This window comes from Anoplopoma fimbria, chromosome 13 (genome assembly GCF_027596085.1).
Source record: "Anoplopoma fimbria isolate UVic2021 breed Golden Eagle Sablefish chromosome 13, Afim_UVic_2022, whole genome shotgun sequence".
NCBI classification, from domain to species: domain Eukaryota; kingdom Metazoa; phylum Chordata; class Actinopteri; order Perciformes; family Anoplopomatidae; genus Anoplopoma; species Anoplopoma fimbria.
Window position 1 is genome coordinate 15,543,583 of NC_072461.1, and position 16,033 is coordinate 15,559,615.

The window sequence follows — 16,033 nt, forward strand, 5'->3', positions numbered from 1 at the left end:
GAGGTTTATCTTTCGGTTCCCACTCCCATATTTCCTTGTCCGGAGATATTGGTCTGCAGACGCCTGCTGGATTCCTGCGCTCTGAGTCCAGAAGCAGTAGTCTCAGCTCTGCCATCCAAGATAAATATTTAACAGGTTGCCTGCGAGATCCGCAACCAAAGGTCACACCTCTCTGTTTGTCTGGAGTCCATCTTCACGTTGGACCCTGGAGACGACAACGTCACCATCCACAGTGGCAATTACTTTCAGGGGAATGACAGTCCAGATGAGAAACAAGCTATGAATAGAAGTGGAAAGAAACATTTAGCAGTGGCAACTTTCACTGCATCACTGGTCTGATAATGGCTGATGCTTTTTTGTTTGTATGAAAAAAATTAGTTTGTTTCCAAAAATCAGTGAACAAGTTGCACTTTGCCGAGAATATCATCTTCGTTTTGCAGTAGACATTCACATAAACAGTACCACACTGCCTCATAGTGGGCCTGAAAAGAACTGTGTGGAGTTTATATTTCACCATGAAAACAGACAGATGTCGCCAAATCCAAAATATGCCACAATCCATCTGTAGAAATAGTGTCAAAGCACAAAATATCATCCAACACCAAAAACGGGATTTGATACTTTATTTGAACTGAAAAACCTAATTGGCACTTAATCCAGGAAATCATAGACACATTATCAATACATACAATAAAAGTGTAATATTTACACGGTGTTAAGATTTATTATAGTAGCCTAAGAGCAATGCATGAAAATGCAAGAGGGAAAATGTATCATTTCATGGTATTGAATTGAATGATAAATGCATAGAAGCATTACCACCAACACATTAGCAAAGTAATGTAATAAATTAAACAGTTATTTTTTGAAAAAAAAAAAAAATGCTTCCATTTGTGTAAAAATGTGCCAATCATTTGGATCATATCTGCAAAACAATGTGTACATGTCTCAAAAAAATCAAAACAGTGGCACTAAATGTTTTTATTACCTGAGAGCAAGGTGCAAAACAATCTTAGTTTCCCTACAACAGAATGATTTTCTCTTTGTAATTCTATGCTGACACTTGACACTGAATGTAATATGTTGGGATTTCCATGACCACAAAGGGGATACATGACTGAAACCTGTGTACGTCTCATGAACATTAGAAGATGGCTGCGCACGTGTTAACAAAATACGTTACTGGAAGGAATATCCTTTACATGCAAACCATGAGGGTCACGTTAAATCAGGGGTCTCAAACTCGCGGCCCGCGGGCCAATTGCGGCCCGCTAGACGATATTTTGTGGCCCCCACCTTAATATGAAAGTTTAATGTTAGTGCGGCCCGCGAGTTTTATATGAATGGCACTTTACAGTGTTGTGTGCGGAGCTGAACGAACCTACCAATCACGGTGGGGTATATGGCTCTCGGGGGCGGGACATCGACCGGGCTTGATGCAAGCAGAGAAACATTCTCAATGAGTGACAGTGACAGCAGCGTTGCCATGGAGAGTTACAGCAGCGTTGCCATGGAGAGTTTTCTTCCGTGCCTGGCTGGCTGCCTCGTTTCTATTAAACGCGGACATTCGTCCCAGCGCTGCGTTCACAACACCTCCAAAAAAAAGTTTTTTAAGTTGCTGCCCAGCGGGACATTATACGTATATATGTCTCTCTCTGACAAAATAAATCAAAGTGATGCGTACGCGGCGAGATAAAAGAAAAGTAAGAAAATAATGTAGCCTAATGTGGTCTGCAGTCACATACCGACACCTGTCCGTCGGCAATAACAGTCCCCGATAAAGCAGAAGAGCTGTTGAGTTTGTGTCCAATGCACGGCCGCACCACAGCCAAGGATGTATTTCAGGAGCTGTGCGACCAGACTGGTGGGCATCACCACGGATGGAGCCCCGTCTATGACCGACTGGTAGCGCTGGTTCAAAGACAGTTAGAGGAAAATGCAGATCCAGCAGTCGTTCTGCATCGTACACCAACAGGCACTGTGCAGCATGTCATGTCTGCTGTCCTGAGATGTATCAGTTACATCAGGTCCAGGAGTTTACAGCACCGCCAGTTCAGGGCCTTTTTACAACATATGGTGATGTACTTTACTTTAGTAAAAGTACATCATTTAGTAGTGTCCTGAAGAGATTTTTTGACTTAAGAGCAGAAGTGAAGAAATTCATGGAAGATGACAGAATGGATGTTCCTGAACCTGATGATCCAGGGTGGGTTATGGACCTTGCATTCCTAGTGGACTTAACACAGGAGCTGAACATCTTTAACCTGAAGCTCCAGGGCCCTGGTCAGCTTATCACTGCAGCTTATGAAAATGTGAAAGCCTTCTCCGCTAAACTGAAATTGTGGAAAACTCAGCTATCTGTAAAATATCTCAGCCATTTCACAACATGCAGGTCTCTCGTGGAGGAGGGCACAGCCTTCAGTGGTGGTGAATATGCCTGTGCTAGTGAAAACCTTCTGCAGGAGTTTGATCAGCGTTTTGCTGACTTCAAGGCACGCTATGACACTTTCCAGCTGTTTGCTGACCCCTTCTCAGCTGATGTGGAGAGTGTCCCAAGTATGTTGCAAATGGAACTTATTGACTTGCAGTGCAACAGTGATCTAAAAGCTAAATTCAGAGAGGCACAGGGAAAAGCAGACATGACTGGACAATTCATGAGAGAATTACTTCCATCCTTCCCTGAGCTGTCAAAAATGTTCAGTCGGGTAATGTGCCTTTTTGGAAGCACGTATCTGTGTGAAAAACTTTTCTTGACTATGAACTTTAATAAATGCAAGTACTTAGTGATGCCCATGTTGAAGCTGTACTCAGAGTTTCTACTGTAACCTTGATCAGGGCAAATGTTGCTCAGCTGTGTGAGCAGAAGCGCTGCCAGGTCTCTGGCAAGAAATAGAATAAAGCACAAATGTATTCAGGGATTGTATGTGTTGGTTCAGTGCAATGTTTCAATAAGTTATTAAAAACATGGAAATAAAAAAGTAAATTTTCAAAAATATTGCACTTTCTTGTAGTGCTTGAACGTTGAAGTGGCCCTCCTATGAGACGACAATACCAGCAGTGGCCCCAAGCCAAATTGAGTTTGAGACCCCTGCGTTAAATGGAAGACAAACCCTGGGTAAGTCAATTAATCTTTTTGACAAAGTGAAAAAAAAGGAAATAAAGAAATATGACGTTTGTCCCAATCTGACCCCATTGTGACATCATCATAGGCACTACTGATGGAAATAAGTTTATAGATAAATCTGGTATAAATCATCTCTTCTCTTTCGGACATGAATGTTTTAAATGGTAAGTGAAGTCATGATGGAATCTAGACACTGGTGGTATTGAAGACACGTTTCAGAGGAAAAACATTTGATATGACAGTATCAGTAAAATTTGATCCTCCAGGTCAAACTCATGCAGCTTACTTGTAATTAGTTTTTATTTCAACTTGATTTGTTAATTATTTGCTTTGATGCAATGAAAAAGCTATTTAGATTTTACGGCTGTATCAAGTAATAACGAAACTTGATGCACTTTCACATTTGAAGAACCTATTGAAGATATGCTACATAGTTTATTCTAGTAATAATAATTATCAACGTGAACAGTGTATGCTTAAGTGCTGAGACAGCAGTTTTCTTTAATTATATAACTGGTATTTTAATCTTTGCTTAATGCTGCTGTTGCAACCTGAGCATTGATGAGTGACTGTAGTTGTAACAGTGGTCCATCTGTAATGTGCACATGGTTTGGAGAGACACTGATTTCTGTCATGTGATAGTAGTAGTAGAAGTAGTGTTCACTTTTTAAATAACAAATATTTCTTTGCAACGTAAATAATGTGCCCTTATCTGACAAAATGTTCTTATTTTGAGCTCAACAGTACATTTTTGACAAAACAATCTGTAGTCAAGGTCAACTTAATTATCATAGCAAGAAGTTTGAAAAAAAGAATAGAAAAGACAATTTTGTGATAGAAATAATACATTTTATTGATATAGTCATATTTTGACGATGAAATTATATAAATATATAAATTAATATTATTTTTCTTTTTACAAAATTTGAGATTTATTCCAGATTTACAACATCAAGGTGGCGAAAAATAATTTATATATAAATATATATATATGACAGAACACTTTGTGCTGAACTGAGAGCAAAAAATGACTGTAAGGTTACATGCTTGCCTTTATCCTTATTTAACAATCACAATAAAAGTGCAGTTATTCAGTAAAGTTTCCCACATTCTTTCAAATGATGAGCTCATATATTTACCTTAACATCTCATCACATCTTATCTGACACATGCTGTACAACATTTACATATGAAGGACGAGAGAGTTGAATGACATGTGACCAAGGTTCCTGGATGGGCTTCGATCGGTCCGGCTACAAGTCTAAATTAAGTAGATGCTACTCAAAGTGTTTTCTTTCTCACAGTCACTCAGTAGCTTGTATTTGGTGTTTTCTTCCTGCTTTCTTGGAGCTTACATCAGCCCAGAGACACGCCTCCCAACCTGTCCACTGATGGAGTGCTGATCCTGTGTCGGCACAGCGGGCAGGTGCCAAACTCTTGTAGGACTTTTGCGGCGCACTGCTTACATAAACACTGGTGGCCGCAAGGCAACGTGATTCTGGCCTCCTTTTCCATGCACACCACACAGCCCATTACGCTGCCTTTACCTGCAATCAAATCAGAGGAATCACAATTACAAGACTGACATCAGGGATTGGTTCTGTCTGGTTTAAAATGGGCAAAACATTTAAATCAGGAAGTGTTTGGTTGGAACTCTTTCTCACCTGCTGGGGCTGTCACGTCAAGACAGGGGATGCATTCATCACTGTTTCCGAGGAGACTCGAGACAGGAATCAAACTGTTGTGGCTGTCAGCATCAGGTGAGGTGAGGTGTTCAGGTGCGGGACAGGACCGTCTGGTGTAAAGCAGCTCCCTTTTCTCTGAGCCTGCAGCACAAAGTATTAAATTATTTCATCTTTTAAAACCAGTTAAATTTAACATAGCCTCGTCAGTGCATGGGAAAGAAATAAGAACAAGAAAAACAGGCTGAACAGCAAACAATACACCTTTGTTGTTTATAGTAAACATACCCAGGAGGGAAATGGCACATGTCTGTCCATAGATGTCTATCATCGCCCAGTGCGGCTGGCTGAGGTCCACTCCTGTCAGTAGCTTGTGCTGCTTGATGTTGCCGCTTGTGACGTATAAGGAGCCTCCATTGGAGAGCCAGAACTCCAGCTCTGAACCAGTTTGGCAGTGGGATTCAGGCACCGGGCGGCCCAGTGCCCTTGGACGTCAGTGAGGTTGGGGATGGCCATGATGGGCAGAGGCAGAGATCTGTCCAAGGGCGGCACGTTGGTGAAGCCCACACGCAGAGCTCCTTGCCAGTTTAACGAATCTTTCTCAACCCTCAGACGAATCCTCTCCTGGATCTTCGCCGGGCGGCTGCTGAATACCAGGCCGTTCTTGAACGTGGCCCCCGTCCTCTCTGCGAGCCGACCCCCTTGGCTCAGGCTGACCTTGTCTCCCACAGCCAGAGGGTGGAAGGTCAGAGGACCGAGGCAGGACCTGCCACATCTGTGCGATGTCTCTGACCCAACAACTGCAAAGGAGCAAAAACACGGTTATGAATCTAGATGTCCAATCATGTAGATTACATCTGCACTGTAATCACAGCAATGTGTGTGACAACAAGCTGGGAAATTCTCTGTTTACTACCTGAATGCAGAGCAATAAACAATAAACTACTGTACATTTTGTGCAGAATCATGAACTGTCAGGAGTGAACAATAGCAGGAAGACTTTTCCTCTCGTCAGTCTGTTATGAATAAGTGACATTATTTCTCATAATTAAGAGTAGTCCTAACACCATAACACCGTATCTTTGTCATTGAGATGACATTATGGTCACAATGCCAATATCTTCTCTTTATTCTAACAGGATGTTAGTTAATCATTCACGTTATTACAGCGATTAAGTTGTTTCTGAATTAGATTTTACAACCTATAAAACCGTAAAAGAAAGCAATTATGAAAGTAACACACACACATGCTTTCATTTTAGAGAAAGATGTGCCATTCACATAAAGATGAATACTTGGAAGTGAAGACTGTAACGAATCATAACTTCAGTTAATTTGACAGAGGACGAGTTGCAGTACGTGATAACCAACTAGCATGGAAAGTTTCTTGCAGATATGACTAATGCAGGTGTAGCATTAAGCAACAACTTACTGCATGTGAAGCATTTCACTCACTGGTGACAAGCTGAGCATTTCCAGTAAAACAGGTAGTTTCTAGTCATCTCCTTTATTTCACACTTTACAGCATAGATATAAATCCTTAATTCCCACCTGTGACGCAATATCGCAAATATGACGTACCACAGAAACACTTCTTTAAGTATTTACAACTTAGAAGTTTTATTCTGAAATGCTTAAAGAATTCAATGCAACAACCTCCAATGTCCACACTGGAGATATTTTCTACAAAAACTTGTTTCAGCAAAGGGCTGGTTACTCAATTATATAATATATTGGTGGAAAACCATAAAGACAACTCTGAGAGTAAGAGACAGGAGTGGATACAAGACTTACAAGAGGACATTTTAGTGGAAGATTGGGGTATAATATGTTCAAAGGTACATACACAAACCATTCACACACTGTGACAACCTGGATGTGATACCAGATCTCACCACCGGTTACACTGGGAAACACCCACTTTTGTGGACTACGCACTGATTCGCTGAGAGTTTTACGCGGCAATTCAACCTGGACTGCCTGAAGGTATATGTGTCATTCAGGTAGCAGGACCTGGAGAGAGATGACAGGAGAGATAACGCATTTAGAGGAGACCACCAGAGCCAGATCGTTTGTTGTATTCATGCTAGACCTTCCAGCAATTCCCTGTGGACTGATTTCCCGTTGCCGACCCTGCCTGTCTGGACTTCCCTGCCTTGCCTGTGCCCCGGTCAACGACTCAGCCTTCTGTCCCCGACCACCAGTTTAGCCTCCGCTTCCTCTGGTTTCCGTCTGCCTGATCCCCTGCCTGTTTCCCACTGTCCACTGATCAGACTGACTGACTTCGTGAGTGCATTTGTTTTTGTGTTTGATTGTTTTTTTGTGTGTGGGTTTTGGGGACTGTGGGATTTTTTGAGGGTTCTTGTCTTGTGTGTGTAAACCTTAAATATAGTGCTATTGTGAAATTCTCCAAACTGGTGTGTTTGTGTTCTTGTTCGGGTAAAATTGGGTCATTCAATGTGTGGGGTGTACATATAAACTAAATGTACAGCCTTTGTGACGGTTGTGGGGTATATAAAAAGAGAAAAGGATAAAATTATTATTAACATAAAAAGCAACTGTGACTGACGCATCTTAAATGCCAGGAGAGAAACCTGGCTGGCACCCCTGACAAAACCACATCTCAGTTAAACTGTCACAACACGTCTGAGATTAATACAATATAATTGGATAATGAGAACGTACATCACCCCTGTGAAGTTAAACAAATTTGATCCTAATATTCCTGACCGATGCTATAAGTGTAATATTCATCAAGGGACTTTATATCACTGTTTGTGGGAATGTGAGGAGATTCAAAGATTTTGGAGATCGGTGATACAATATATTTCTCAAATGACCTCTTCTCCAATACCTCTAAGCCCTACGCTCTGTATATTAAGCATGTATCCAGTCAATTGTTCTCTTTCTAATAGAGAAAGAAAAATGGTTGACCTATGTCTACTACAGGCCAGGCGCTCAATCGCTCTACGTTGGAAGAATGTTCGTTGCCCCTCTCTAGGCCACTGGCTGAAAAACTTAACATCAGGTTTGGCTTTTGAGAAACTAACGTATATAGTTAGGAAGAAAGCTTCTCAGTTTTACAATATCTGGGAGATGTTTTTGGAATTTGTTAAAAATTGTGACATTGAAGAGGCATTGGAAATGTGAAGTTACTAATCTGATGGGAGGAATGTGTGCTGTACTCTGCTCCATGTTTGTGACTGTATATTATTTACGTTATTTTCATTTATTTATTTATTTCAACTAAATTCATATTTTCATTGTTAATCTTGGTCCCTCATAATTTAGCCATTATTTATTTCCAAGTGTATTTTGTATTATTTATTGTTATTTTATATACTGCCATATGTTCAGGTTGGGGAAGGTCATTTATGTATGTAAATTGTGTTAAATGTATAAAACCAATAAATATATGTTTAAAAAAAAAAATATATATATATCTCACCAGAGTTCCCGATTTCACTTTCCTTCACCATCTTGAAGAGGCAGACAGAACTTTACTCTGTGTCTTGAATCAGCTGGAATTATAATGCAATATGACATCTTTTAGGAAAATACACTGGAAAAGTCCCCTTTTTCAAAGTTTATACTTTGAAAAAGGGGACAGATGAATACAGACAGATGTCGCCAGAGTGCAATGCATGCAACAGTCCATCTGTGGAAATAGTGTCAAAGCACAAAATATCATTCAACACTCAGAATGTGATTTGATACCTAATTCAAAAAAATCTTAACTTGCACTTAATCGATGATATCATAGACACAATATCATCACATATAATAAAAGTGGAATATTTACACTGTGTTAAGATTTATTATAGTAGCCTAAGTACAATGCATTAAAATATGCAAGAGGAAAAATGTATCATTTCATGGTATTGAATTAAATAATAAATACATAACAGCATCACCAACAACACATTAGCAAAGAGATGTTATAAAACCAAAATGCTTCCATTTGTGTAAAAATGTGACCTCCCCTATTTGTTCTCAATCTTGTTGTGCCAATCATTTAGATCATATCTGCAAAACAATATGTTCATGTCACAATAAAATCAAAACAGTGGCACTAAATGTTTTTATTACCTGAGAGCAAGGTGCAAAACAATCTTAGTTTCCCTACAACAGAATGATTTTCTCTTTGTAATTTTATGCTGACACTTGACACTGAATGTAATATGTTGGGATTTCCATGACCACAAAGGGGATACATGACTGAAACCTGTGTACGTCTCATGAACATTAGAAGATGGCTGCGCACGTGTTAACAAAATACGTTATTGGAAGGAATATCCTTTACATGCAAACAATGAGGGTCACGTTAAATGGAAGACAAACCCTGTGTTTGCATTGGAGATTGTTTTTTAGCCCTATCAGGAAGATTACATATGCAAAGGAATCTGTACGTCAAACAGGCGAGATCCAACATTAATGACCTTTAACCTGAATTGTTGGCTTAAGAGGATTAAAGAGTTAGTCAATTCATCTTTTTGACAAAGTGAAAAAAAGAGAAATAAAGAAATATGACGCTTGTCCCAATTTGACCTCATTGTGAAATCATCATAGGCACTACTGATGGAATTAAGTTTATAGATAAATCTGGTATAAATCATCTCTTCTCATTCTGACATGAATGTTTTAAACGGTAAGTGAAGTCATGATGGAGTCTAGACACTGGTGGCAGTGACGGGTCGAAAAGCAATGCGGAAGAGCTGGACAGATGTGATATGAAGAACTTCAGATGAGCTCAGAAACACCGACTGGGAAGACTGGAGTTAAACTAGGAGGAGACTCGGGTGTAGGAGGATTGTGTGGATCTGAGGCTTGAATAAATAACAGAAAAGAAAGGCACTGTATCCAAATTTGACAGCAAGGACATGATATTGTGGCTAAAATCAGGTGTAACTGGAGAGTGTACTCCCTCAATCAGCTGAGTGAGTTGAAAGCATCAAAAGAGAGGGGAAATAAATACAGCAGGGATGAAGAATACAGTCTTCCTGATTTAACTTTTGAATAGGTGACCACACATTCAGTGCTGACGGTGCTAATTACTTGCATCATCTGTCAATTTGGAGAGCAGGCAGCAGTGGAAGAACCCAAACACAGATTCCAGTGGAGGAGGTAGCAGAAATAATGCAGTGATTTGTTGAACATGGCTTTCAGGTTTTGAGTCCAAAAGGTAGACGGGTAACAAATCAAAGTAACGCACAAACAGAAAGGAAGACAAACCAAGAAAGCACAAAAAAGTTGGGGTGGTTTATGTAAAGACAGACTAATTAAAAGAGTGAGAACAGGTGAGCAGGAAGTCTGGTGACAGCAGGGTTAACGAGGGACAGAAAGATCAAAACTGGCAAAGGAAACAAGACCCATGTACAGAAGACACGTGTCAGAGGAAAAACATTTGATTTGACAGTATCAGTAACATTTGATCCTCCAGGTCAAACTCATACAGCTTACTTGTTATTAGTTTTTATTTCAACCGGGTTAGTTAATTATTTGCTGCTATCTAAAAGTTTATTTAGATTTTACGGCTATATCAAGTAATAATGAAACTTGACAGCTTGTTGCACTTTCACATTTGAGGAACCTACTGAAGATATACTAAATCATTTATGCAAATAATAATGATTCTCAATGTGAACAGTGGGCTGCACGGTGGTGCAGTGGCTACCACTGTTGCCTCACAGCAAGAGGGGCCGGGGTTCAATTCTCGGGCTATACAGGCCTTCTGTGTGGAGTTTGCACGTTCTCCCTGTGTCAGCGTGGGTTCTCTCCGGGTTCCCCGACTTCCTCCCACAGTCCAAAGACATGCAGCTTAGGTTAACTGAAGACTCTAAATTACCCGTAGGTGTGGATGTGAGCGTGTATGGTTGTCTGTCTATATACGTGTGTCAGCCCTGCGGTAATCTGGCAACCTGTCCAGGGTGAACCCTGCCTTCGCCCCATGATAGCTGTATTCGGCTCAAAAAACTCATACAGCTTACTTGTTATTTGTTTTTATTTCAACTGGGTTAGTTAATTATTTGCTTTGATGCAATGAAAAAGCTATTTTGATTTTACGGCTATATCAAGTGATATCAAAACTTGACAGCTTGTTGCACTTTCACATTTGAGGAACCTATTGAAGATATGCAACATAGTTTATGCAAATAATAATAGTTTTCAATGTGAACGGTGTATGCGTAAGTGCTGAGACAGCAGGGTTAATCAGGACGGGGCATAAAATCAAAACTGTCAAAAGAAAGAAAAAAAGATTAACAGAAGATACGTAACAGAGGAAAAACAATTGATATAACAGTATCAGTCACATTTGATCCTGAAGGTCAACCTCAAACACTTTACTTGTAATTAGTTTGGATTTCAACCGGCTTTGTTAATTATTTGCTGCAATGAAAAAGTTTATTTGGATTTTACGGCTTTATCAAGTAATAATGAAACTTGACAGCTTGTTGCGCTTTCACATTTGATGAACCTATTGAAGATATGCTACATTTGTCATCTGGTAATAATTATCAAGGTGAACAGTGTATGCATAAATATTTCTTTGCAACGTAAATAATGTGCCCTTATTTGAAAAAATGCTCTTATTTTGAGCTCAACAGTTAATTATTGACAAAACAATCTGTAGTCAAGGTCAACTTAATTATCATAACAAGAAGTTTGAAAAAAAGAATAGAAAAGACAATTTTGTGATAGAAATAAAACATTTTATTGATATAGTCATATTTTGACAATGAAATTATATAAAAATATGAATTAATATTATTTTTCTTTTTACAAAATTTGAGATTTATTCCAGATTTACAACATCAAGGTGGCGAAAAACAATATATATATAATATATATATATGACAAAACACTTTGTGCTGAACTGAGAGCAAAAAATGATTTGTCATTGACTGTCTTCACCGTAAGGTTACATGCTTGCCTTTATCCTTATTTAACAATCACAATAAAAGTGCAGTTATTCAGTGAAGTTTCCCACATTCTTTCACACCTCATATATTTACCTTAACATCTCATCACATCTTATCTGACACATGCTGTACAACATTTACATATGAAGGACGAGAGAGTTGAATGACGTGACCAAGGTTCCTGGATGGGCTTCGATCGGTCCGGCTACAAGTCTAAATTAAGTAGATGCTACTCAAAGTGTTTTCTTTCTCACAGTCACTCAGTAGCTTGTATTTGGTGTTTTCTTCCTGCTTTCTTGGAGCTTACATCAGCCCAGAGACACGCCTCACAACCTGTCCACTGATGGAGTGCTGATCCTGTGTCGGCACAGCGGGCAGGTGCCAAACTCTTGTAGGACTTTTGCGGCGCACTGCTTACATAAACACTGGTGGCCGCAAGGCAACGTGATTCTGGCCTCCTTTTCCATGCACACCACACAGCCCATTACGCTGCCTTTACCTGCAATCAAATCAGAGGAATCACAATTACAAGACTGACATCAGGGATTGGTTCTGTCTGGTTTAAAATGGGCAAAACATTTAAATCAGGAAGTGTTTGGTTGGAACTCTTTCTCACCTGCTGGGGCTGTCATGTCAAGACAGGAGATGCATTCATCACTGTTTCCGAGGAGACTCGAGACAGGAATTAAACTGTTGTGGCTGTCAGCATCAGGTGAGGTGAGGTGTTCAGGTGCGGGACAGGACCGTCTGGTGTAAAGCAGCTCCCTTTTCTCTGAGCCTGCAGCACAAAGTATTAAATTATTTCATCTTTTAAAACCAGTTAAATTGAACATAGCCTCGTCAGTGCATTGGAAAGAAATAAGAACAAGAAAAACAGGCTGAACAGCAAACAATACACCTTTGTTGTTTATAGTAAACATACCCAGGAGGGAAATGGCACATGTCTGTCCATAGATGTCTATCATCGCCCAGTGCGGCTGGCTGAGGTCCACTCCTGTCAGTAGCTTGTGCTGCTTGATGTTGCCGCTTGTGACGTATAAGGAGCCTCCATTGGAGAGCCAGAACTCCAGCTCTGAACCAGTTTGGCAGTGGGATTCAGGCACCGGGGCGGCCCAGTGCCCTTGGACGTCAGTGAGGTTGGGGATGGCCATGATGGGCAGAGGCAGAGATCTGTCCAAGGGCGGCACGTTGGTGAAGCCCACACGCAGAGCTCCTTGCCAGTTTAACGAATCTTTCTCAACCCTCAGACGAATCCTCTCCTGGATCTTCGCCGGGCGGCTGCTGAATACCAGGCCGTTCTTGAACGTGGCCCCCGTCCTCTCTGCGAGCCGACCCCCTTGGCTCAGGCTGACCTTGTCTCCCACAGCCAGAGGGTGGAAGGTCAGAGGACCGAGGCAGGACCTGCCACATCTGTGCGATGTCTCTGACCCAACAACTGCAAAGGAGCAAAAACACGGTTATGAATCTAGATGTCCAATCATGTAGATTACATCTGCACTGTAATCACAGCAATGTGTGTGACAACAAGCTGGGAAATTCTCTGTTTACTACCTGAATGCAGAGCAATAAACAATAAACTACTGTACATTTTGTGCAGAATCATGAACTGTCAGGAGTGAACAATAGCAGGAAGACTTTTCCTCTCGTCAGTCTGTTATGAATAAGTGACATTATTTCTCATAATTAAGAGTAGTCCTAACACCATAACACCGTATCTTTGTCATTGAGATGACATTATGGTCACAATGCCAATATCTTCTCTTTATTCTAACAGGATGTTAGTTAATCATTCACGTTATTACAGCGATTAAGTTGTTTCTGAATTAGATTTTACAACCTATAAAACCGTAAAAGAAAGCAATTATGAAAGTAACACACACACATGCTTTCATTTTAGAGAAAGATGTGCCATTCACATAAAGATGAATACTTGGAAGTGAAGACTGTAACGAATCATAACTTCAGTTAATTTGACAGAGGACGAGTTGCAGTACGTGATAACCAACTAGCATGGAAAGTTTCTTGCAGATATGACTAATGCAGGTGTAGCATTAAGCAACAACTTACTGCATGTGAAGCATTTCACTCACTGGTGACAAGCTGAGCATTTCCAGTAAAACAGGTAGTTTCTAGTCATCTCCTTTATTTCACACTTTACAGCATAGATATAAATCCTTAATTCCCACCTGTGACGCAATATCGCAAATATGACGTACCACAGAAACACTTCTTTAAGTATTTACAACTTAGAAGTTTTATTCTGAAATGCTTAAAGAATTCAATGCAACAACCTCCAATGTCCACACTGGAGATATTTTCTACAAAAACTTGTTTCAGCAAAGGGCTGGTTACTCAATTATATAATATATTGGTGGAAAACCATAAAGACAACTCTGAGAGTAAGAGACAGGAGTGGATACAAGACTTACAAGAGGACATTTTAGTGGAAGATTGGGGTATAATATGTTCAAAGGTACATACACAAACCATTCACACACTGTGACAACCTGGATGTGATACCAGATCTCACCACCGGTTACACTGGGAAACACCCACTTTTGTGGACTACGCACTGATTCGCTGAGAGTTTTACGCGGCAATTCAACCTGGACTGCCTGAAGGTATATGTGTCATTCAGGTAGCAGGACCTGGAGAGAGATGACAGGAGAGATAACGCATTTAGAGGAGACCACCAGAGCCAGATCGTTTGTTGTATTCATGCTAGACCTTCCAGCAATTCCCTGTGGACTGATTTCCCGTTGCCGACCCTGCCTGTCTGGACTTCCCTGCCTTGCCTGTGCCCCGGTCAACGACTCAGCCTTCTGTCCCCGACCACCAGTTTAGCCTCCGCTTCCTCTGGTTTCCGTCTGCCTGATCCCCTGCCTGTTTCCCACTGTCCACTGATCAGACTGACTGACTTCGTGAGTGCATTTGTTTTTGTGTTTGATTGTTTTTTTGTGTGTGGGTTTTGGGGACTGTGGGATTTTTTGAGGGTTCTTGTCTTGTGTGTGTAAACCTTAAATATAGTGCTATTGTGAAATTCTCCAAACTGGTGTGTTTGTGTTCTTGTTCGGGTAAAATTGGGTCATTCAATGTGTGGGGTGTACATATAAACTAAATGTACAGCCTTTGTGACGGTTGTGGGGTATATAAAAAGAGAAAAGGATAAAATTATTATTAACATAAAAAGCAACTGTGACTGACGCATCTTAAATGCCAGGAGAGAAACCTGGCTGGCACCCCTGACAAAACCACATCTCAGTTAAACTGTCACAACACGTCTGAGATTAATACAATATAATTGGATAATGAGAACGTACATCACCCCTGTGAAGTTAAACAAATTTGATCCTAATATTCCTGACCGATGCTATAAGTGTAATATTCATCAAGGGACTTTATATCACTGTTTGTGGGAATGTGAGGAGATTCAAAGATTTTGGAGATCGGTGATACAATATATTTCTCAAATGACCTCTTCTCCAATACCTCTAAGCCCTACGCTCTGTATATTAAGCATGTATCCAGTCAATTGTTCTCTTTCTAATAGAGAAAGAAAAATGGTTGACCTATGTCTACTACAGGCCAGGCGCTCAATCGCTCTACGTTGGAAGAATGTTCGTTGCCCCTCTCTAGGCCACTGGCTGAAAAACTTAACATCAGGTTTGGCTTTTGAGAAACTAACGTATATAGTTAGGAAGAAAGCTTCTCAGTTTTACAATATCTGGGAGATGTTTTTGGAATTTGTTAAAAATTGTGACATTGAAGAGGCATTGGAAATGTGAAGTTACTAATCTGATGGGAGGAATGTGTGCTGTACTCTGCTCCATGTTTGTGACTGTATATTATTTACGTTATTTTCATTTATTTATTTATTTCAACTAAATTCATATTTTCATTGTTAATCTTGGTCCCTCATAATTTAGCCATTATTTATTTCCAAGTGTATTTTGTATTATTTATTGTTATTTTATATACTGCCATATGTTCAGGTTGGGGGAAGGTCATTTATGTATGTAAATTGTGTTAAATGTATAAAACCAATAAATATATGTTTAAAAAAAAATATATATATATCTCACCAGAGTTCCCGATTTCACTTTCCTTCACCATCTTGAAGAGGCAGACAGAACTTTACTCTGTGTCTTGAATCAGCTGGAATTATAATGCAATATGACATCTTTTAGGAAAATACACTGGAAAAGTCCCCTTTTTCAAAGTTTATACTTTGAAAAAGGGGACAGATGAATACAGACAGATGTCGCCAGAGTGCAATGCATGCAACAGTCCATCTGTGGAAATAGTGT

At 40.1% G+C, this 16,033-nt stretch overlaps 1 protein-coding gene and 1 pseudogene across 1 annotated transcript; both read right to left on the bottom strand.

The window, feature by feature from the left end:
• Positions 1–4,258: 4,258 nt before the first annotated feature.
• On the bottom strand, positions 4,259–8,320 carry LOC129101716 (E3 ubiquitin-protein ligase NEURL3-like; annotated as a pseudogene).
• A 3,180-nt stretch (positions 8,321–11,500) lies between these two features.
• Positions 11,501–15,874, bottom strand: LOC129101658 (E3 ubiquitin-protein ligase NEURL3-like). Its single transcript, XM_054611555.1, has 4 exons — positions 15,809–15,874; positions 12,649–13,161; positions 12,343–12,504; positions 11,501–12,225 (listed from the first exon to the last, which is right to left on the bottom strand). Exons 1-4 carry the CDS (start codon positions 15,837–15,839, stop codon positions 12,053–12,055), a joined length of 879 nt encoding a protein of 292 aa, XP_054467530.1. The 5' UTR covers positions 15,840–15,874; the 3' UTR covers positions 11,501–12,052.
• Positions 15,875–16,033: the final 159 nt, after the last annotated feature.

Coding starts and splice junctions, on each gene's coding strand:
- LOC129101658 (XM_054611555.1), bottom strand. CDS start 15,839: ATGGTGAAGGAAAGTGAAATCGGGAACTCTG. Junction 13,162..15,808: donor AAGTGAAATCGGGAACTCTG/GTGAGATATATA, acceptor GCTCCTTTGCAG/TTGTTGGGTCAGAGACATCG. Junction 12,505..12,648: donor ATGTGCCATTTCCCTCCTGG/GTATGTTTACTA, acceptor TTTGTGCTGCAG/GCTCAGAGAAAAGGGAGCTG.